Source organism: Monodelphis domestica, chromosome 1 (genome assembly GCF_027887165.1).
Source record: "Monodelphis domestica isolate mMonDom1 chromosome 1, mMonDom1.pri, whole genome shotgun sequence".
Classification (NCBI taxonomy): domain Eukaryota; kingdom Metazoa; phylum Chordata; class Mammalia; order Didelphimorphia; family Didelphidae; genus Monodelphis; species Monodelphis domestica.
Genome location: NC_077227.1, coordinates 208,023,415 through 208,045,477, shown reverse-complemented (window position 1 = coordinate 208,045,477; position 22,063 = coordinate 208,023,415). Strand labels below are relative to the sequence as shown.

General features: G+C 34.7%; 1 protein-coding gene across 2 annotated transcripts in view; it reads right to left on the bottom strand.

Moving 5' to 3' along the window:
* Positions 1–606: 606 nt before the first annotated feature.
* The window catches only part of GOLM2 (golgi membrane protein 2), a 107,428-nt gene continuing 85,971 nt past the window's right edge, over positions 607–22,063 (bottom strand). The window contains exons 9-10 of one of the 2 annotated variants that reach the window (XM_001363072.4): positions 8,052–8,219; positions 607–2,320 (exon numbers count right to left, since the gene is read on the bottom strand). In XM_001363072.4, coding sequence (XP_001363109.1) covers positions 2,250–2,320; positions 8,052–8,219 — 239 coding nt within the window. In that variant the 3' untranslated portion in view covers positions 607–2,249. The remainder of the gene's footprint in view (positions 2,321–8,051; positions 8,220–22,063) is intronic. The other variant, XM_001363237.4, reaches the window with a different exon arrangement.

Below are 22,063 nucleotides of genomic sequence, written 5' to 3'. Positions count from 1 at the left end.
GAAAAAACAAAACAAAAAAACAATAAAACTTGTCCCTAAGAATATTGTTCATTCTCATACCCTAAAATAGTAAAGCTGGCTACATATAGTCTTTTTAAAAAATATGACCATTATAGGTTTTTACTTATTCTTAGAGATATAATATTATTGAATTATACTGACATCACTAAAAATTTTCTTACTGGCATTAGAGTGTACTTATTTGCTATCATATATATCATATATATATAGCATATATATCATATATATCAGAGTCAGCACCAATAAAATGAAGTTTTTGTATTTATTCTTAATCTAGTAGGACCCAGAAAGTGGTCATTTGCAATAGCAGTTTCCACCAAATTAACACATTATGGGGCAAAAATACATAAAAAAATTAAATCTTAAGGCAGAAGTAAACACACAAAAAATTACAAAACCAGAACTTCTAATAAAAGTCTGTAGAATGTCAGTCTTAAGAAATGTGTTTTTATAGTACTAAGAGAAATTCTATCAATTGGATCTAGATTTCTAGGGTTATTAAAAATTGAGGGTAGAAATTTAATTGTGTAAATAAGTAATAGGGGTGCTAAGATGCCCAAGTGACTGATTTTAGGCCAAAAGAAGTAAGCACATTTTTCATAGTTTTAATTCTATAAGATTGTACAGTATTAGATACATAGTATTACTGGAAGTCTTTTCTAAGCCCCCCTCCCCATCTTCTTAACAGTATTTAAATTATTCTTTAAATTATCTTTCTCCATAGCAAGCTTTATTCTATTGGTGACAAAGGAACCAATCTTGAGATCGTAGGGGGAAAAAAAGCTTGTTCATTGCCTGAATTACAGCATTTTTTTTTCCTGATTACAAAATGATTCTTAAATAACTTGAAAGAGTTAATAAAATGAGCAATCCACTTCTCTATTATTTGTGATTCAGACTTCAACCTGAGTACAGAAAGAGAAAAATATCTTTATGTTTATGTGCTATTTAACAGTAGCCCTTCTGAATATCAGTTAGGGTTAACATTCTTAAATTTTCCTTTAAGTCAACAGAAATATTTCTGTAAAATTTATAAGTGCTTTAAACCATATTACAAAAATTATCCAATTTACAAATTCTAATGAGATAGAAAACCAACAATGTCAAATAGGTCAATTGTCTTAAGATATCTGCATTTAAGTTAATTTTCAGAGACTGAGATTTAAATATTTATGAGATAAATGGGTTCTTAACAGTAATACTAATAACAAATTATATATGCCTCAGATCTCTCTAATATAAACTTTCAAACTATAATAAAACAGCTATAGACATACTGTACTTCTTATTAACAGTTGGGACATATGTCAAAAATATTTTGAAATTCCATGTATATTCATTCTGATAAAGTATAAGAAAATACTGCACTGTGGAGAATTCTCTAAAACTATTAGAGAATCTTTGAAATACTGATTTCAGGTTTTCTATGAAGCCAATTTAGCCCCATCCAGGATCTGACATTTAAATCTTGGAGACTATTACCAATCTTAACTGGAGATATAAAAAAAATATGTTCACTGTTGCCTCTAGTACTGGTAATACAAGGGTAAAAATACATTCATGCATTTTTTTCTTTTTTTAATTCATAAACTAAGTTATAACTCATCAAAAGAATGCATGTGTTTCTAGGCCATCTCACCTTTTGAAAATTTATCCTCAGAACACAAAAAGCTCCCATGTAAGAAACAAAAAGGGTAAGAGGTGATTTTTCATACATGCTACCTCCTACGCCCCACCTTACTCTTGGGTATCCAGCTATCATTCTCCAAAGAACTCAAAATGAGGAGCAGAACATGTATTGGACCAATCAAGAATATATCTGTGTATAAAAGAAAGTGTTCAGCTTATTCCCACCACTCTGGATATTCTATGTTCAACATAAAAACAACATAACCATATTTCAATCAACCAATTTGAGGAAACAATTTGAACTAAAATTTTGAAATAGATACATTAGCTTGTTTTAATTGCAAAGATTACAGTTTTTGTTTGCTTTTGCTTATTGGTTCAAGTATAAAAGAACCAAAAACATATTTTTTAATAATACAATTATGCAAAAGTTCAAATATATACATATGTACATTTCTCTATTAAAGTTCTCTGTTAAGTTTGTTTTTCATTGTTTCTTTACAGCTGATTTTAAAAATAAAAGCCAAGAAACAATGAAGTAGAAATGGTTCCACTTTACAGCAATTCAGTTTTTCTGTAGTTTTCCTCCAGTACAGAATTTATAGGACATCATTGAAGCGTTGCTTCCCATAGTCTGCAGGGTCCATCTGAAGTTCACGTTCTTCATCATCTGTAAGTGAAATGTTTACATATCAAAAATAAACTCTTAAAAAGGCCACTGCAGAAATTAATTTTAAACAATGTCTCAGAATTTTTCTTTCCCCTTTCTTAAGAATAGCTGTCTCTGTTGAATTTTTTTTTACAATGAGCAGATTATTAAGATAGACATGAAATTTACATCACTTTCTTCCCCACAAAAAAGATAAGCTTTAGGTACTATTTATGTCTTCCATTATAAGCTCCTGGCCTTGATTTAATTTTTTCAAATGTAGGTACTGATATTTTATTCTTGGTTTTAAAAGGTTGCGTGTTTATAACAGAAGGCATGGAAAATACAGTAACACCTCTTCTGAAACCTTTGGAAAATGGGTAGTTTTACATAGTTAAATTTTATAGTTAGCTGAAGATGCAGTCTATACACCAAAACATTTTTTATTTTAACCATTTTGCATAGAAACTGTTGAATCAGATGTCTCTACTACCTTAAAGTATACACCTAATACAATTAACTTTTCCTCATTGCCTAGGTATCATTATGATGAATAACAATCCCCATAATATGCAGCAATACAAAGATGCCATTAAGTCCTAATGGAAGTATTCAGGGCTAGGATCATAAATGTATAATTGAAAAGGGCCACATAGGTCATCTAGTCCAATTATCCTCAGTTTTACAAATGAAGAAATTAAGACATGGAGAAACTGGGTGACTTGTCCTTAGTAGCAAAGCTAAGATTTAAACCGAAGTCTTCTGACTACCTCCAGTGCTCTTTCTTCTGTACTGTATTGTCTTACCCTAAACTAAATGTTATAGTGTAACTACACTACTTGGTATAAAATTTTCTAAGAGCTATTGTTTTGCTTTTATCTAAGACATTACCTAGCCAAACTGAACACAGGCTAATGGTTAACATTTAAAACAAGAGACCTACCCAGGCCAAATGGAGACTAAGTATTTGTTTCTATTAAGGAGCAGTCTGTTAAAAAATTTCATCAATACAGAATGACACTTAAAGGAAAGAGAACAATTAGAAAGCTATCCATATTTTACTGAAATATTTTGTAATGTTGCAAATTCCCTAAGAAGCACAAAGTGAAATACCATTAAATATAGGGATACCTTTGGGACTATGGTGGTAAATGTTCAAGAACTAACTCTTAAAAAAAAGACATTTTTAAGTTTAATATGCATTATTAGCAATTTTTCTTTCACTGTCTTTAATCCTAGACAACCAACAAAACAGAACATCAAGCCTTGTTTTGTAGTGTTTACAGATTCCTGACAATGAAAATTTAACAATCTGTTCAGAGCCAGTTCATGCTGGTTCTGGTGCTTCTCTGGCTACCTCCCATAAAATGGGTTCCACAAATCTCAATAATTAGGTGGGCTTCCTCAGCTAATAGCATTGATGTTCCTTCCTCTTAAGAGTACAGGCCAAATTATGCCTTTCAACAACAGCTCCCAAAGTCACCCAGTCCATATACTTCTATAACTGTTCTGTTGTTTAGTTACCTCTATTTCAGATTCTATGAATCAAAGCTGACACCTCCATAGAATTAAGGATGGAAGTTGTTTTGTTTTGTTAATCCACAGTTTCAACAGTAGTCTCTAAACATACATATTGAATGAACTGAAGGAAAAGGAATAAAGGTACATCTTGGACGCAGTGTGAAAATCCATAGAAAGTTCTTTGGGATGTTGGTTAAGTCCTAGGGTCTTTCACTATGAGATCTGGTCTAGTTTATGCTAGAATCAATTACAGGAAAGCAAATGAAATTTCATGTAAGACTTTTTAGGTCACAGAAAAGTAAAGAACACAAAGCATTATGTCTAATTATTCTTACTCTGTGGTAGTAAAGAAACAATATGAAAATTGGGAAAATGTGCCTTATTTTAAATCAGATTTTCCAAGGAAATGCTTTTTTTGGTCTGGTCTCTAAATTAGAAATACCCAATTTAAGAATTACTTTTTATACATACTGTTATCTAAGCCAGTACTAAAGCTTTAGCCCCTAAAGCCAAAGCCCCCTGGAGTCCCTGCTGCTGGAATTAGAGTCCTGAGAACTAGGAACTAGAGACTTCAGCAGAGAGGGAGACAGTGCTGTTGTCTCCTCTGTAAGGGTTCTTGATTTGGTGTTGACTTGGGTTGGGGGGAGCTCCATCTGTAGGGTTGGGGTAGGAAAAGAGATATACCTCATAGTGGCTATGATGATACCTCTGCTTATGGAAATTTAATGAAGGTTCTGTTCCTATTACTGTACATGCTTCCTAGCATATCTTGGGTTAGAATGGTAACTTTTAAAAAACATAATCAAAGTTGTAGATAATAGCAGCTAATTATTTACATAACACTTTAAGGTTTGCAAAGTGCTTTATAAATATAATCTCATATAACATCATAGCAACCCTGGGAGTAGGTGCTACTATTATCCTCCTTTTACAGAAAAAGAAACTGAGAGGCATACGGAAGTTAAGTGACATGTCCAGAATTACAATGCTATAAAGAATCTGAAGCTTGATTTGAATTCAGGCCTTCATGACTCTGGGTCCAGTGCTCTATCTATTGCATCACCTAGCTGCCTTAATGATGATTAGATTCCAAAGTATTACTACTAATAAAATTCAGCTATCTTATGGGTCAAGTAAGCCTTTATAAGCTGACCTAGAAATTTAAACACCCTTTCTAACAATTTTGGAGAGAAAATGAATTAAGGTAACATAGGAGGATATGTTTAAAGTGGAAACAGAACTTAAGAGTTCACCTTATCCAACCCTGTCACTTCAGAGAAAGAAACTGAGATATAGAGATGAAGTGACTTGTCTATCATCACATAGGGAATCAATGGAGCTAAATTCAAACATGGGTCTTCATATTGCAATGTTCTCTGTATTACACCACAAAAACACAAAAGATTTCCTATCTATTTCTCTTCAGAAAGAGTGGCAAAAATGATACTAGAAGCCAAGTTATTCCTCACTTTTGAAAAATTATTGTTAACTTAACCCCACTATTGGATAAATAGAATAAAGGCTTATGCCATGATTTTGTAGGCATGCCTATGCTAAAAATGGTTTGTGACCTTTGATATGTATTGTGATCAAGATATATACACACATCTATAAGAACAAGGGGTCCCTTTTTACCAGTTTTTATATCGTTTTAAGAAATTTAAGAAAAATTTGTACACAAGGCACATTTTAAGGCACACAGGGATGATCAACTTACCTGCTTCTTTAACGACTTTAGAAAGTTCATCAATTATTTAAAAATATATCTAAAGAAAGATTATACCTAAGAGTTATATGACTAGCAAATGATCCCGCTATTCCAAAAATGCAATTTCTGCAAAATTGGGAGATTAGGAATTTGCAGCTGTTCCTTTCTTTGGGCTCTCTGCTACTATTCCTTAAGATCCAGACTGCTGGCCCAGAAAAAAATCTGCCACAAATAATCTCATGTGCATATATCCAACCCTGATGGCTACTTCAGTGTTTATAGAACATTTAAGTTTAGTATCAAGGGAATAATGTTTTACTCAGATTCTAAGAGAATAAGGTTCTGTGTGATTGTAACAGTAAAAAGCATTTTTTCAAACTATTCAATTCTAAATGAAATCACCACTCAGGAGTGTCTAATTGACCATCTTAAGCCTTGGCTATCTTCTGTCAAGTGTGATTTGAAGAACACTGAAATTTTATTTTTTGTTGATAATTAACCTCTCTTTGGGGATAATGTTAGAGGTTCTCTTAAAAGTCAAACATTTCTAAAAAATAGTATTTTAGGTCACTAGCATCTCATGGCAATGAATTTTGCAGCTATTATCTTCAGGTGATAAGAGAGATAGATTTATGAGTGTTGACCTTTTGGAGAGAGTAGGTACACTAAAATAGATGGTGGGGAGGGGTGGGGGAGGAAAGAGTGCAGAATGGTTTGAAGGCCAGCACTGAATTAGTATATTAAGTTGAAAACTTATTAGAAAAGTCACTGGGCTTTAGAAAAGTAGCACAGATATAAAAAATGATTGTCAGTTTACAGATGAAACTAAATTGTGGGTCTATACAAATCTCTAGAATTGCACTTATAGCTAGTTAAAGAAAATATGAAAGCCCTTCAGAAAGAAAAGTAGAGGCAGCACTAATTATAAACAAATAAGTTAATAAAGTCAGAAGATAATGAAACATTATAAATTAATTTACACTTAGAAACACAAAAGCTCAGTGAAAGAGTAAGATATGTCAGTCAACATTTATTTGATACTGGAATGGGGAAGTGAGTGGAGACTGAAGACACAAACAAAAGGAAACAAATAACAAAACAACAACAACAAAAACCAAATTCCTGCTCTCCAGGAGCTTACAATCTAATTTGGTACACATGCAAGAAAAATGTCTGACAATTGCAAAATATATAAATAACTTCAAAATAATATGCAACCAAAACATATAAGGGTTAAGGATAAAAAATAAAAATGATCAGTAGGATGAGATTAACCAAGGCAGTTTTGTTTTTTTTACCTTGGAGGAGAGGATTATAATAAAGATAGGTAGGTGGAAAGAGAATTATAGTTGCTTCAATAAGCTAAAAGAAGTGCATTCACAAAAGGAGTCTTCATTTATGTCTCTTTATGTAATTTTAAACAATCCATCAATTTTCTTCCTCAAAGATTCTAGTTTTGGAAAGCTATGGTCGTATTAACAAGCATATGTCTACATGCAATTTGGTGCCTCAGACTTTTTTCCTGTGCTTTGTGCAATACTTTTAAAACCAACTATTTATAGGCTGAAACTTTAGTTATATTAATAGAAGCAAGAGAGAAGTCAAGATCAAGTTACATTTACAATCACAAAAGTATAATTTCCCATGCATCAGTATTATAAGATTCAATAAATACATTACACATGCTATTTATTTTCATACTCAACTTTTGCAGAAAAGAAAAAAGTTCCATTGGAAGCTACACTAAATTAAATGTAAAGAACCAGAAAGCAGTTCAGGCAAAATGGCAACAAAACTAGATTCCCTGAAATACATGCAGTATTAAAAAAAAGAGGGAGGGGCAGCATGCTTACAAGTAGTTTCTGAACTTTCACAGAATTAAAAGTTCAGAAGTAACACTTAACAGGGAAAATCTGTTGAATCTGTGTATTACACACACACACATACACACAAATAACTAATCGTCATGAATTGAAAAGACAGTTCAAATTTAATCAAAGGGGAAAAAATTCCCTCTTATTATTTAATGACTATGAACTAAATAGATTTTTAGTGGAGACAAGACCGTTTCCCTTTTGTACTAGCCACCCTTGTATCTCAAGGGTTAAGTTCGATATGATTTACACCAAGGTTAGAAACATTTTTTAAGCATCAGAAACCTCAAAAGAAGTTGTTTTTTTTTTTTTGGTGGATTTGCCTTAATAAAGTCTAGAAGCATGTGGATGAACATTAATTCCTACTCAAAGCTTCTGAAGAGTTTAAATTTCCAAAACATAACAAGTTCATGAAGATGTTTAGGATTACAAGTCAAAATAACAATTTTCAAAAAAATAATTTCAGAATCTAAAATTGCATTAAAACATTCATGAAAAATTTAAAACAAAAAACTTTACTGAAAAAGTATACACGCCTCTTTGTATTAAGGCATTTCTGCTAAGAAATGGAAAAAAATTTACACAAATTCAACTAGTAAGCCAGAGGTGGGTTTCACTGTCACAGCACGGAGGTCAGGCCCACGCTCACCTTGGACGTCTTCTTCTCCACCATCACCATCTTCTTCCTCATTGTAAGCCAGCTCAGCCTGCTTGTCTGCCTCATACTCACCTACGTTACCATCATCCCCATTATAATCCGCCAATTTAGAGCCATGCTGCGGATCAACAGGGGATTCATTTTCATCAAAGAACCGGCCTGTGAAGTAGGCAGAGGATTAAGTCAGAAGCAAAGAGAAAAGGAAGAAAGGAACCTACACTGAAAGCCAAGCAGAGGACACGCTAATGAATTCTGGTACTGGTTAGGAAAAGACTTTATCTTGTGAAGGCTATCCAGAATAAAAGTTAATAGAACTACAGCATTTAAAAAGAACTTTTTAAGAATTCCTCAATTTTAGTTTAGAGCTTGGTGACTTGATACTTCTTTAAGTCAAAAAGCACTGGTAATTTTTAGCTTTGTTGATTTTTCCATCAAAACTCAAGGTTTTTCTAGCAAGTACCTGTTTATTTTATCACTATGATAAAAACAAAAATGATTTCTATTAAGAGAAAATGGGTATGAACATTATTTTGTGATTAGAGCTATCTTTGAGCATTTCTGTCTTTCTCCAATTCTTAGACACAGTTTAAATCTAACCTAATTCTCAAAATGTACCTTTTTTCCTGATACTATAGGATAGGTTAATTTGATTTGAATCCCATAAAAAAACTGATAAATGGAATATAATGATGATCATATTCTTCACAGCTTTAGGAAAACATTTTGAATTGGGAAATGAAAGACAAAGTTTAGAAGGTGCTAAGATAAAGGTATACAGAAAAAAGTATATACTTTGTGAATCACTGAGTAAAGTGAATTTTTTAAAAACTGGATATAATGAAAAATCCATTCAAGGAAGCTATTAAGCTAGTAATAAAAATACAATAATACTAGGCATATCCAAAATGTATAGCTGATTCATGAATATAACAATGACATCAAAAAATTATAGATATCAAAATGATTTTTTAGTACAAACACCAATTAACAATATAGATGAGACCAATGATATAAGAATTTAAACTATTTTATTAAAGGAAACCTCTTTACAATATAGTCTGTATTTGTTTGTATTTTCCCTCAAAATGATTTTTGATTTATGGTATCTGGAAAATAAGTTTAAACTTTATTTCAGTCCAAACTGTGCCTTAAAAAGTTTTAAAGAAACAAGACTATAAAAGGTTGCAAGTAAACATGTAAATCATTATAAACTTATTTTTTTTTGTTAAACATAAAGCTTATTTGACAATGGAAAAATGAAACAAAAACTTATATATCAAATTTCTACTGTATAATTATTTGGGGGCTATAAAAACTAATTGCAGAAAGTAACAATGCATTACAGGCAATATACATTTGAAACTCTCACTGAGAAGTCTATTAATGATTGTTTTGCTCATTATAAAGGTAAAGCAGAAATAGAAAGAACTACTGAGCTCTGGTCATTTCAAAGCTGGCTTCATCAACCCATTTGTATTTTTTAATATTGAATAAGGAAATAAAATGAGTCACAACAGTGACTTTTTTAACAAGATTTTTAAAAGAAAAAAGACATGAGAAGATTAAGTCAATTTGGAGCCTCCCCTCCAAAAAAGATGATGCACAGAAGTAGGGAGAATAAGTAATTAAGAAAAAGAGAGAATTAAGAAAAACATCAAGATTCAGAGATTGTTTCTTTTCTTTCCTTTTTTAAAACCCTTGCCTTCCTTCTTAGAATCAATACTGTATATTGGTTCCAAAGCAGATGAGCAGTATAGGGGTTAAGTGACTTGCCCAAGGTCACACAACTAGGAAGTATCTGAGGCCAGATTTGAACCCTGTATGTCCCATCTCTGGGTCTCTAGGCCTTTCTCAATCCACTGAGCTACCTAGATGCCACCTCAGAGACTGTTTCTTAACAGCAACACAATATTTTGGCACTACCAGAAATGCAGGCAGTAAAAATGACAATTTTTCTTTTTTTTTAAATTTTATTTAATTGATTAAGAAAATATTTTCCATTGTTTCCAACCCCCCTCTCATAGCCAATGCTCAATTCCACTGGGCTTTACACCTGTGTCATTGATCAAGACTGTTATGATTATAAGGGAGGATAGAATGGGGAGGAGCAGGGATGGAGGAGGTGAAGGGATAGGAGGGTTGGTATGTAAGGGAGAGAGAACCACTGGAGCCAAGAGAGGGTTTGTGTAACTTTCCCTCTCCCTCACTCTTTAAATCCACAAGAGGGTACCCTTGAGCAGATGTTGTGGCAAGGATGAACAGGGACTGTGTCTCAATAAGTAGGCTTCTGTGGGATTATGATGTTCACTTACCCTCAGGATTTGGCTGGTGCCCTCCCCCCAAGAAGCCCCGTTGGGAACACAGTCTTGTCAGGCAGGCTGAATGTTCCTGTTTGCTCTTTAGTTTTGCCTAGCCAAGGCTAAATGGCCAGCCTGCCTCAACACTCTCTTTTCCTCCTTTTAACTCTCTTCCTTAACTTCTGTAACGATTTAGATCTGACTGTGGTTTTCTTTAGAACAAAGGTGGTTTAAATAGTTCAAGAAACAAGGGAGGGAATAGGTCAGTGGGAATAGGAAACCCTAAAGGGCCAAGCAATCAGGTTGTCACTTCCTTCTTCATCCAAGCCAAATGGCTCAGGCTTCAGTGTTTCTTTTCCTCCTTCCTCTCTAATCACTTCACTATCCTACTCTAAACAGGTCACTAGTGTCCTTCTTGGGAAGGCAGTGGGATGGAACAGGTCATTGGGGTGACCCCCTTGAGGTCCAAGGGATCAATACCCTTCAGCAGCAGTTGTTGTTCTCTTTGCTTCTTTAATTACTGATTCAAAGATATTAGGGATTTGTCTTTGGGGCAAGGGGCAATGGAAGCGAGGCTCTAACAGGTTTGGGGTCCCGAGCTCCGGTCCTTAGCTCCTGTCTCTCACGAGTTCACAAGGCCAAAGACCTCTGTCAAAGCTCTCAATCCCACAAGCCCTTTCTGCTCCTCCCACTGCCACTCTCCCTCCTACCAACATTCTAAAATGGTTCCTCAGTCTCAGTTTTTCTTTCCACAAGACCTATTTCCATGTTATTGATATTTGTACTAGGGTGATCATTTAGAGTTGACATCCCCAATCATATCCCCATCGACTCATATGATCAAACAGTTGTTTTTCTTCTCTGTTTCTACTCCCACAGTTCTTTCTCTGAATGTGGATAGCATTTTTTCTCATAAGTCCCTCAGAATTGTCCTGAATCACTGCATTGCTGCTACTAAAGAAGTCCATTACATTCAATTGTACCACAGAGTATCAAGCCTCAGTGTATAAGGTTCTCCTGGTTCTGCTCCTTCCACTCTGCATCAATTCCTAGAGGTTGTTCCAGTTCACATGGAATTCCTCCAGCTCATTATTCCTTTGAGCACAATAATATTCCATCAACAACAGATACCACAATTTGTTCAGCCATTCCCCAATCGAAGGGCATCCCCTCATTTTCCAAATTTTTGCCACCAAGAAGAGTGCAGCTATAAATATTTTTGTACAAGTCTTTTTCCTTATTATCTCCTTGGATTATAAACCCAGAAGTAGTATGGCTGGATCAGAGGGCTGCAGGCAGTCTTTTAAAGCCCTTTGGGCATAGTTCCAAATTGTTATCCAGAATGGTTGGATCAATTCACAACTCCCCAGAATGGTTGGATCAATTCACAACTCCCCAGAATGGTTGGATCAATTCACAACTCCGACAATTTTTCTAAAAAGAATGAACTACACATTTACTTTCCTTCAACATGCAACATTTAGAGTTGTTAAAACAAAGTAAGCAATATTCTTAAATCCTATTATGGAATCAGAAATTTCTGATATGCTTTAAGTATTTAACATGCAGACAACTCTGTATTCTATTATTATCTATCTATAATAATATCTATATTATTAAAATTTGGTCAGTCCTTCAAAGCATTCTGCAGTTCTTCTAAAATATCTAACAACAATGTTCAGGTTTATGAAAAGGAAAAGTCTAATAATAGCAGAAAGTCAAGAAACCATCACAAAATAGGGCTACATTAATTAATGCCACCATACATAAGTATGTTAACTATAGAAAGAATAGGTCAAGTAAGGATAAACTGATATGCCTTGGAAATCTTAGATTTCAAATAAATACACAGAGAATTAGCCTAGTTTCATCTGCAAAAAGTGATTCTAATAGGTAACTTAAAAGCTAACAAATATAGATGATAACATTTTTTAAAATGATGGTAACATAAGGGCTCAATGCTGAGAATGAATTATTGCTAAGATATATTAAAACTTTTCATTTTTGAACAACAACTTTAAAATTCCAATTTTTGTCTTAAAGGAAACAAAAAACACAAAACTTGACCTTCTTGAAGGAGGAAATTTAGCTGCTAGACCCTCTTTAATAGGAATTCCAACTGCCTGGTCTTCAGAGTAACAAAGTTAAGGTTGCCCTACTCTCAAGAGAAAGAGAGATATTGTTGACCTAATACAGGTTCTACCCCTCCACTTTTGTTGAGGGAAATTTGTGTAATCCATCTCTATTGAATGAAGTATGAAATATCTGTCAAGCTGAAAGTCAGGGCTCTCAGACCACGCTGGGTGTGTCTCGATTATCCTGACTGATTTGCATGTTCACAGAAAGTCAGTTTTGCACAAAAGATCTTTTCCCAGCATTTTTTCTTTTACATATTATCATTTTGTCTTCCTAAAAACCCTATGAGGTAATAATCACAGATATTATTTCCGTTTTATAGATAAGAATACTAAAGATCAGAAATGTCAAGTGACTTGCCCCTTGTCACAGAGCTAATAAATTGCAGAGGCAAGATTTTTTTTTCCCAAACCCTAACCATTTTTTTAACATTATTTTTTAATTTGGTCAATTTCAAACATTATTCCTTGGTTACAAAAATCATTTTCTATTCCTCCCTCCCCTCCCTTCACCCCTCCCATACCCGATGCTCAATTCCACTGGGTATTATATGTGTCTTTGATCTGAACCTATTACCATGTTGTTGGTATTTGCACTAGGATGTTCATTTAGAGTCTACATCCCTAATCATTGTTTTTCTTTTGTGTTTCTGCTCCCACAGTTTTTCCTCTGAATGTGGATAGTGATTTTTCTCCTACATTCCTCTGGGTTGTTCAGGCTCACTTCATTGCCACTAATGGAGAAGTCCATTACATTCGATTGTACCACAGTGTATCAGTCTCTGTGTACAATGTTCTCCTGGTTCTGCTCCTCTCACTCTGCATCAATTCCTGGAGGTCATCCCAGTTCACATGGAATTCCTCAACTTTATTATTCCTTTGAGCACAATAGTATTCCATCACCAACATATACCATAATTTGTTCAGCCATTCCCCAATTGAAGGGTATCCCCTCATTTTCCAATTTTTGGCCACCACAAAGAGCACAGCTATGAATATTCTTGTACAAGTCTTTTTCCTTATTAACTCTTTGGGGTACAAACCCAGCAGTGCTGTGGCTACATCAAAGGGCAGACAGTCTTTTATCGCCCTTTGGGCATAGTTCCAAATTGCTTTCCAGAATGGTTGGATCAATTCACAACTCCACCAGCAATGCATTAATGTCCCGACTTTGCCACATCCCCTCCAGCATTCATTACTTCCCTCTGCTGTCATGTTAGCCAATCTGCTAGGTGTGAGGTGATACCTCAGAGTCATTTTGATTTGCATCTCTCTGATTATCAGAGATTTAGAACACTTTTTCATGTGCTTATTAATAGTTTTGATTTCTTTGACTGAAAATTGCCTATTCATGTCCCTTGCCCATTTATCAATTGGAGAATGTCTTGATTTTTTTTGTACAAATGATTTAGCTCTTTGTAAATTTGAGTAATTAGACCTTTGTCAGAGGTTTTTGTTATGAAGATTGTTTCCCAGTTTATTTTCCTTCTGATTTTGGTTACATTGGTTTTGTTTGTACAAAAGCTTTTTAATTTGATATAGTCAAAATTATTTATTTCACATTTTCTGACTCTTTCTAAGTCTTGCTTGGTTTTAAAATCTTCCCCTTCCCAAAGGTCTGACATGTATACTATTCTGTGTTCACATAATTTACTTATAGTTTCCTTCTTTATGTTTAAGTCATTCACCCATTCTGAGTTTATCTTGGTGTAGGGTGTGAGGTGTTGATCCAAGCCTAATCTCTCCCACACTGTCTTCCAATTTTACCAGTAGTTTTTGTCGAATAGTGGATTTTTGTCCCAAAAGCTGGGATCTTTGGGCTTGTCATAGACTGTCTGGCTGAGGTCACTTTCCCCAAATCTATTCCACTGATCCTCCTTTCTGTCTCTTAGCCAGTACCAAATTGTTTTGAAGACCACTGCTTTATAATATAGTTTGAGATCTGCTACTGCAAGGCCACCTTCCTTTGTATTTTTTTTTCATTATTTCCCTGGATATCCTTGATCTTTTGTTATTCCAGATGACTTTTGTTATGACTTTTTCTAATTCAGTAAAAAAAGTTTTTTGGTAGCTCAATGGGTATGGCACTAAATAATAGATAAGTTTGGGTAGGATGGTCATTTTTATTATGTTAGCTCGTCCTACTCATGAGCAGTTAATATTTTTCCAATTGCTCAGATCTAGTTTTAGTTGTGTGGAGAGCGTTTTGTAATTATGTTCATATATTTCCTGTGTTTGTCTCGGCAGATAGATTCCTAAATATTTTATATTGTCTAAGGTGATTTTGAATGGAATTTCTCTTTCTAATTCCTGCTGCTGAGATGTGTTGGAGATATAAAGAAATGCTGATGACTTATGTGGGCTTATTTTGTATCCTGCAACTTTGCTAAAGTTGTTGACTATTTCAACTAGCTTTTTAGTTGATTCTCTAGGATTCTTTAAGTAGAACATCATGTCATCCACAAAGAGTGATAGCTTGATCCCTTCATCACCAATTTTGATACCTTCAATTTATTTTTCTTCTCTAATTGCTACTGCTAGAGTTTCTAGTACAGTGTTAAATAATAGAGGTGATAATGGGCATCCATGTTTCACTCCTGATCTTACTGGGAATGCCTCTAGTTTATTCCCATTGCAGATGATGTGCTGATGGTTTAGATAGATACTGTTTATTATTTTTAGGAAAGACCCTCCTATTCCTATAGTTTCTAGTGTTTTCAATAGGAATGAGTGTTGTATTTTGTTAAAGGCTTTTTCTGTGTCTATTGAGATAATCATGTGATTTTTGTTGGTTTGCTTGTTGATATGGTCAATTATGTGGATGATTTTCCTGATATTGAACCATCCTTGCATTCCTGGTATAAATCCTACCTGATCATAGTGAATAACCCTCCTGACCATTTGCTGGAGTCTTTTTGCTAGTATCCTATTTAAGATTTTTGCATCTATGTTCATTAAGGAGATTGATCTGTAGTTTTCTTTCTCCGTTTTTGACCTGCCTGGCTTTGGAATCAGTACCGTATTTGTGTCATAAAAGGAATTTGGTAGAGCTCCCTCTTTCCTTATTATGTCAAATAGTTTGTATAGTATTGGGATTAGCTGTTCTTTGAATGTTTGATAGAATTCACTTGTGAATCCATCAGGCCCTGGGGATTTTTTCTTAGGCAGTTCTTTGATGGCTTGTTCAATTTCTTTTTCTGATATGGGATTATTTAAGAATTCTATTTCTTCTGCTAATCTAGGCAATTTATATTTTTGTAAATATTCATCTATATCACCAAGCTTGGCATATTTATTGCCATGTAACTGAGCAAAATAGTTTTTAACGATTGCCTTAATTTCTTCTTCACTGGAGGTGAGTTCTCCCTTTTTGTCTATGATACTGTTAATTTGGTTTTCTTCTTTCCTTTTTTTTATTAGTTACTAGTACTTTGTCTATTTTGTTTGTTTTTTCAAAATACCAGCTTCTAGTCTTATTTATTAGCTCAATAGTTCTATCACTTTCAATTTTATTAATTTCTCCCTTAAATTTTAGGATCTCTAATTTGGTTTTCTTCTGGGAGTTTTTAATTTGTTCGCTTTCAAGTTTTTTTATTTAAATGTCTAATTCATTGACCTCTGCCCTCCCTAATTTGATAATATATGAACTCAAGGATATAAATTTTCCCCTGAGTACTGCTTTGGCTGCATCCCATAGAGTTTGAAAGGATGTCTCATCATTTTCATTTTCTTCAATGAAATTATTGTTTCTATGATTTGTTCTCTAACTAACAGATTTTGGAGAATAATATTATTTAATTTCCAATTAAGTTTTGATTTGGCTCTCCATGTACCCTTACTGATCATTATTTTTATTGCCTTATGATCTGAAAAGGTTGCATTGATTATTTCTGCTTTTCTGCATTTGTATGCCATGTTTTTATGACTTAGTATATGGTCAATCTTTGTGAATGTACCATGTGCTGCTGAAAAGAAGGTGTATTCCTTTTTGTCCCTATTTATTTTTCTCCATATGTCTATTAACTAATTTTTCTAAGATTTCATTCATCTCTTTTACCTCTTTCTTATTTATTTTTTGATTTAATTTGTCTAAATTTGGTAGTGTAGGTTCAGGTCTCCCACTAGTATAGTTTTACTATCTATTTCCTCCTTCAATTCTCCTAGTTTCTCCATTTGAAATTTGGGTGCTATACCATTTGGTGGATACATGTTGATTAGTGATATTTCCTCATTGTCTATACTCCCTTTTACCAGGATGTATTTACCTTCCCTATCCCTTTTAATCAGGTCTACTTTTACTTTGGCTTTGTCAGATATCATGATTGTAACTCCTGCCTTCTTTCTATCAGTTGAGGCCCAATAGGTCTTGCTCCAACCTTTAATTCTGACTTTGTGAATCTCTACTTGCCTCAGGTATGTTTCTTGTAGACAATATATGGCAGGATTTTGGATTCTAGTCCACTCTCCTATTCATCTACATTTTATGGGTGAGTTCATACCATTTATGTTCAAAGTTATGATTGTCACTTGTGAATTCCCTAGCATTTTGATCCTCTCCTAGTTCTGTCCTTTCTTCTTTTGCTATATCCTTTTAAACCAGTGGTTTACTTTTAATCAATCTCCCTAATCCCCTCCCTTTATATGCTTCCCTTTCTGGTTCCTCCATTTTTGTTCCCTTCTTGTTTTTTTTTTTAGGGTCTGTTAAGTTCCCTCTCCCCTCTCCTTCCCTCCATTTTTGTACTCCCTTCCCCCACCCCCCCTTAGTTTCCCTTTCTCCCTTACCCTGTAGGATAAGATAGAATTCAAGATCCCAAAGGATCTAGATGCTCTTCCCTCTCAGAGCTGATTTCTTTGAGAGTAAGGTTTAAGTATTACCTATTAGAATCTCTTCCTCTCCTTCTTATAAGAGTATTCTTCCCCTCCCCTTCCCATGTGTATCTTTGTGTGGAAAAGATTATTCTATTTATTTTATTTCTTCAAGTATCTCTTGGTATTATCATCGACTCCCCACCACCCTTTTTCTTTTCTTTGCATATCATCTTATGGCCCTTAATACCCCAATCTTTTCCTATGAGTGATTCTTCTAATTACTAAAATAATGAGTACAATTTTTGAGAGTTACAAATAACATTTCTCCATATAATTTGATCTAATTGTAGCCCTTAAAGAAGAGAGTTTGAATAAAAAAACATTTTTCTCCTTTCCTCTCTCTTTCATATTTACCTTTTCATGTTTCTCTTGATCTTTGTGTTTGGATATCAAACTTTTCACTTAGTTCTGGTCTTTTCTTTACAAATACTTGGAAATCTTCTATTTTGTCGAATACCCATACTTCCCCCTGGAAATATATAGTCAGTTTTGATGGATAGGTGATTCTTGGTTGAAGACTCAGTTCTCTTGCCTTTCTGAATATCGTGTTCCAGGTCTTGTGGTCCTTTAGTGTGGAAGCTGCCAGGTCTTGTGTGATTCTGATTGGTGCTCCTTGGTATCTGAATTGTCTCCTTTTGGCTTCTTGTAGAATTTTCTTCTTAACTTGAAAGCTCTGGAATTTGGTAATTACATTCCGGGGAATTGTCTTTTGAGGATTTAGTGTAGAGGGTGCTCTATGAACTCTTTCAATGTCAATTTTGCCCCCTTGTTCAAGAACAGGGCAGTTTTCTTGGATGATTTCTTATATTATGATGTCAAGATTTCTCTTTATTTCTGGCTTTTCAAGTAGACCAATGATTCTCAAATTGTCTCTCCTTCCTCTGTTTTCCTGATCTGTCACCTTGTCAGTAAGATATTTTATGTTTTCTTCTATTTTGCCAGTCTTTTGACTTTGCTTTATTAATTCTTGCTGTTTTGCACGATCATTGTCTTCCAGTTGCCTAATTCTGATCTCTAAAGACTGGTTTTCCTTTTCAGTTTGGTCTATCCTGCTTTTTGTGGCTTCCAGCTGTTTCTCCAATTGGGAGTTCCTATCCTTTAAACTGTTTTCTCTTTTGAATTATTTCCCACTTTTCTTGCCAGAAGGCTTCTATCTTTTTGATAAGCTCCAATTTGAATTCTTCCAGAGCTTGTGGACAATTTCCAATTTTGGGGGGAAGTTTTGATTTTGTTTGAATTTCCTCCTCTATTTCCTCTGTAGCCTGGGTTTTCCCTCTTTAAAAAATTTCAGGGTCAATGCCTTCTTCCTGTTTTTCTTGGAGGGTGTTTGTTGGTCCTGGGCACAATTAGCCATCACTATGGTGGTTTTTCCTTTCCTTTTTAGTCAGAAATCTGAGATGGGCAGGTTCTCTGTTTCTGGAGTTAAGGAACAAGGTTTTTGCCTGAGGCAAGCTCTCAAATCTCCACAGCCTCAGCTGTTGGCGAGGGTGCCCATGGTCTGCACTCCCCAGCACACCGGGGTTTCTGGTGTAACTGCTCTCAGGGGTAGGTCCCCAGTGGTCCTAGTCAGCTCCCAAGGACCTAGAGGTGCCCCTTGCTCACTCTAGAGGTGCCCCTCGCTCAGTCGCTGATTCTGGCGCATGCTGGCTCTGACTCTGGCTCTGTAGGTGGGGTGGGGGATGGGTAGATTGATTCACGTGTGGGTGGGAGCTTTTTCACCCTCTTATAGTGTGGAAATGCCCAAATCCGATGTACCTTTAATGGTGCGCCCTCCATTCTTCTGAAAATGGTTTTTAAGGTCTTTTAAGGTAGTCAATTTCAGTGGGTGCTGGGGAGAGGAAGTGTTCCGCGTCTAGACTGATGCTATGCTTACCTGGAAGTCCTCCAAACCCTAACCTTCTGTCTTAAAATCAATACTGTGTATTGGTTCCAAGGCATAAAGGCAGTAAAGGCTAGGTAGGCAATGGAGGTTAAGTGATCTGCCCAGGGTCACACAGTTAGGAAGTGTCTAAGGCCAGATTTGAACCTAGGACTTCCCATCTCTAGGCCTGACTCTCAACCCACTGAGCTACCTAGTTACCCCCCAGAGGTAAGATATGAACCTAAACTTCAGTCCATTACTGCTTCCTCTACATATAACTTGCTCCTCACTTTCATCATTATCAGAATTATTCTCCCAACAACTTGGATACACTGATTTATTTACATGACATTTGCAATAAGAATTTACTAGAATCCCATATTCCTTAAAAAATAGGCTGTTATTGCCACATCCATCACCTATTGGTTCAATGACTTAGTGAAGAATGGAAGGAGGTACACACTGAACAACTATATGACTTGATTCTTTCAAGTAACAAACTAGTTTTTATCCTACTATCTTATTTGATTTATAAGCTAGAGATAGTATTCTTAACTCAACGAGAGATAGAAATGATTCATGACATATAAAAAATAATTTGGGCTATATAATTTAGAAAACATTTTTATAACAACAAAATCAATGGCAGCTGGAAGAAGATGTTGGTTGGGAAAAAACATTGTTGCAAATATAAAGGTCTCATATCCATGTTATAAATGGAATTTATAAAAATATACAATAAGTCATTCCCCATTAAATAGATTGTCAAAGGATATGAACAAACAGTTTTCAAAAAATGCAAACTATCAACAACCATATGAAAGAATACTCCAAATTATTAAAATTGCAAATAAAAACACATAAGATTTTGCCTCACAACCATTATACTGGCAAAAATGACAAGGGGGAAACCCAAGTGATGTAAAAACAAGATGTCAAAATTTTATTTTAAAAAATAAATCTGTAAAGCACTTTATATGTATTATTTCATTTGACACTTAAAACAAAACATGACAAAAGTATTATATTTATCCCATTTTGTAGATGAGGAAACTGAGGCTGAGATAGGTTAAATGACATATCTAGGGTCACACAGTTAGTCAGTGTCTGAAGAAGAATTCACATCCTAACATTCCTGAATCTAATTCCAGCATTCTATGCCCTTTGTCACCCAGTTGTCACCCTACCCACCCCACTTCCTCTTAGGTAATGATAGGGAAGAATTAACCTGAAGTTTACTGACAACAGTGTGATTTGTCATATAGCCTCATCAGGAGACCACAATAAAGAAATTTCATGGTTAAGAATCATTTTAAGATAGTTTTTTAAGCATTTGAAGTTTTTAAAGCTTTCAAAGAATTTTACAATTTGTTTTAAGTAATTATGTTCCTTTCAAAGACAAGAAAGCTACAAAAATATCTGCTAAAAATGCAATTTGTAGAGAAGTAGGGAAAACGATATGGTTGTATAAGAAAGGTGTAAACAAAAATATTAATAAAAACCAACAACATGTAATTCTACAGAAAGATAAATTATAGTAACTGTCTCTCTTTTAGTATGTGAACTAAATTCAAATTCTTCACGTATGACAATCATAAAATAAAATTCACTCCCTGTCTGCTCAAAGATTTCATCAAAAGCAGCAGATAAACTCCTTTGTTTGAGACAGCCAAAACTTTTTATAAAATAGTCCTTTTCTACCTTTGTCACACTTTCTTCCATGTACTCCATGTCCAAGCATTCTGGCCTCCATCTACCATCTTTAAACCTTTATCCTGACTGTCTTCTTCCCCCACCCAACCCTCCCAATTAATAATCCAATGCCCCATCACCTCTGCCATTTGATTTCTCTGACTTCTTTCAAAATTCTGCTCAGATCTATCTACTTCTGGAGGTCTTCCCCTATCTCCTGAGTTGCTAATGCCTTTTTCCATCTTTGACTACCTTCTTCCCTCTCTATATTTTTAATAGATCTAGTGGTTTTTAGGTTGTCTCCATCACTAGAATTAAGCTTCTTGAGGGAAAGGACTGTTTTTGTTTTTCTATATAATCATAGTACCTTGCATATAATAAAGTGTCTTGACTAAAAACTTCCAACTGATTTTAGGTAATATATTAGATAATTGTTATAGAATAAAATATATCAAGCATGTACATTTTGACCTCTCCCCATCTATCTCCACCACACCTCAGAGGAGAAAGAAACCTAGATCTTACTTCCCATAGAAATAACTAAACATGTGATACTGGAAAGTGTGCCAGATAGTTGGAGGACCTAAATTTAAGTACTTTCTCTGCCTCTTATGACCTGTGTGACCTTGGGAAAATCACTGAGCAGGTTAGACTTGATCTTTAGCTAAATTCCTTTATAGCTCTTAATCTATCCTAAAGAAAAGAATCCAAAGGCAATACCATAATTTTGGTGTATTAGAATGATAAATACCAGGAAAGTATGCATAGGACAAAATTCATATATCTCTGGATAAAATGTATTTGTTTTTTTGCCTCCTTAGGTGGGCATTGGGGTGAATGAACAATGTCACTCTTAACTGGACATAATATGATTTCTTTATCTAGGATTGGGCATGTGGTTTTTCATCATCATCAAGAAATTGGGGGGGGGGGAAATAGTTCTCCTTATTAGATTTTTGCCAATTAGAGATATCTAGGGTAAGGCTGAATAATGAGCTTCCAAAATTGTATTTAATACTGAATGTCTTTGTCTTTGATCACAGAGAGATCACTGACCATTGATTTACTGGTTATTGCTAACCTGATCAATAAGTTGATTATTACCCAGAACCCAGGCTCTCAGAATTAAAAAAAAAAACACAACAAAAA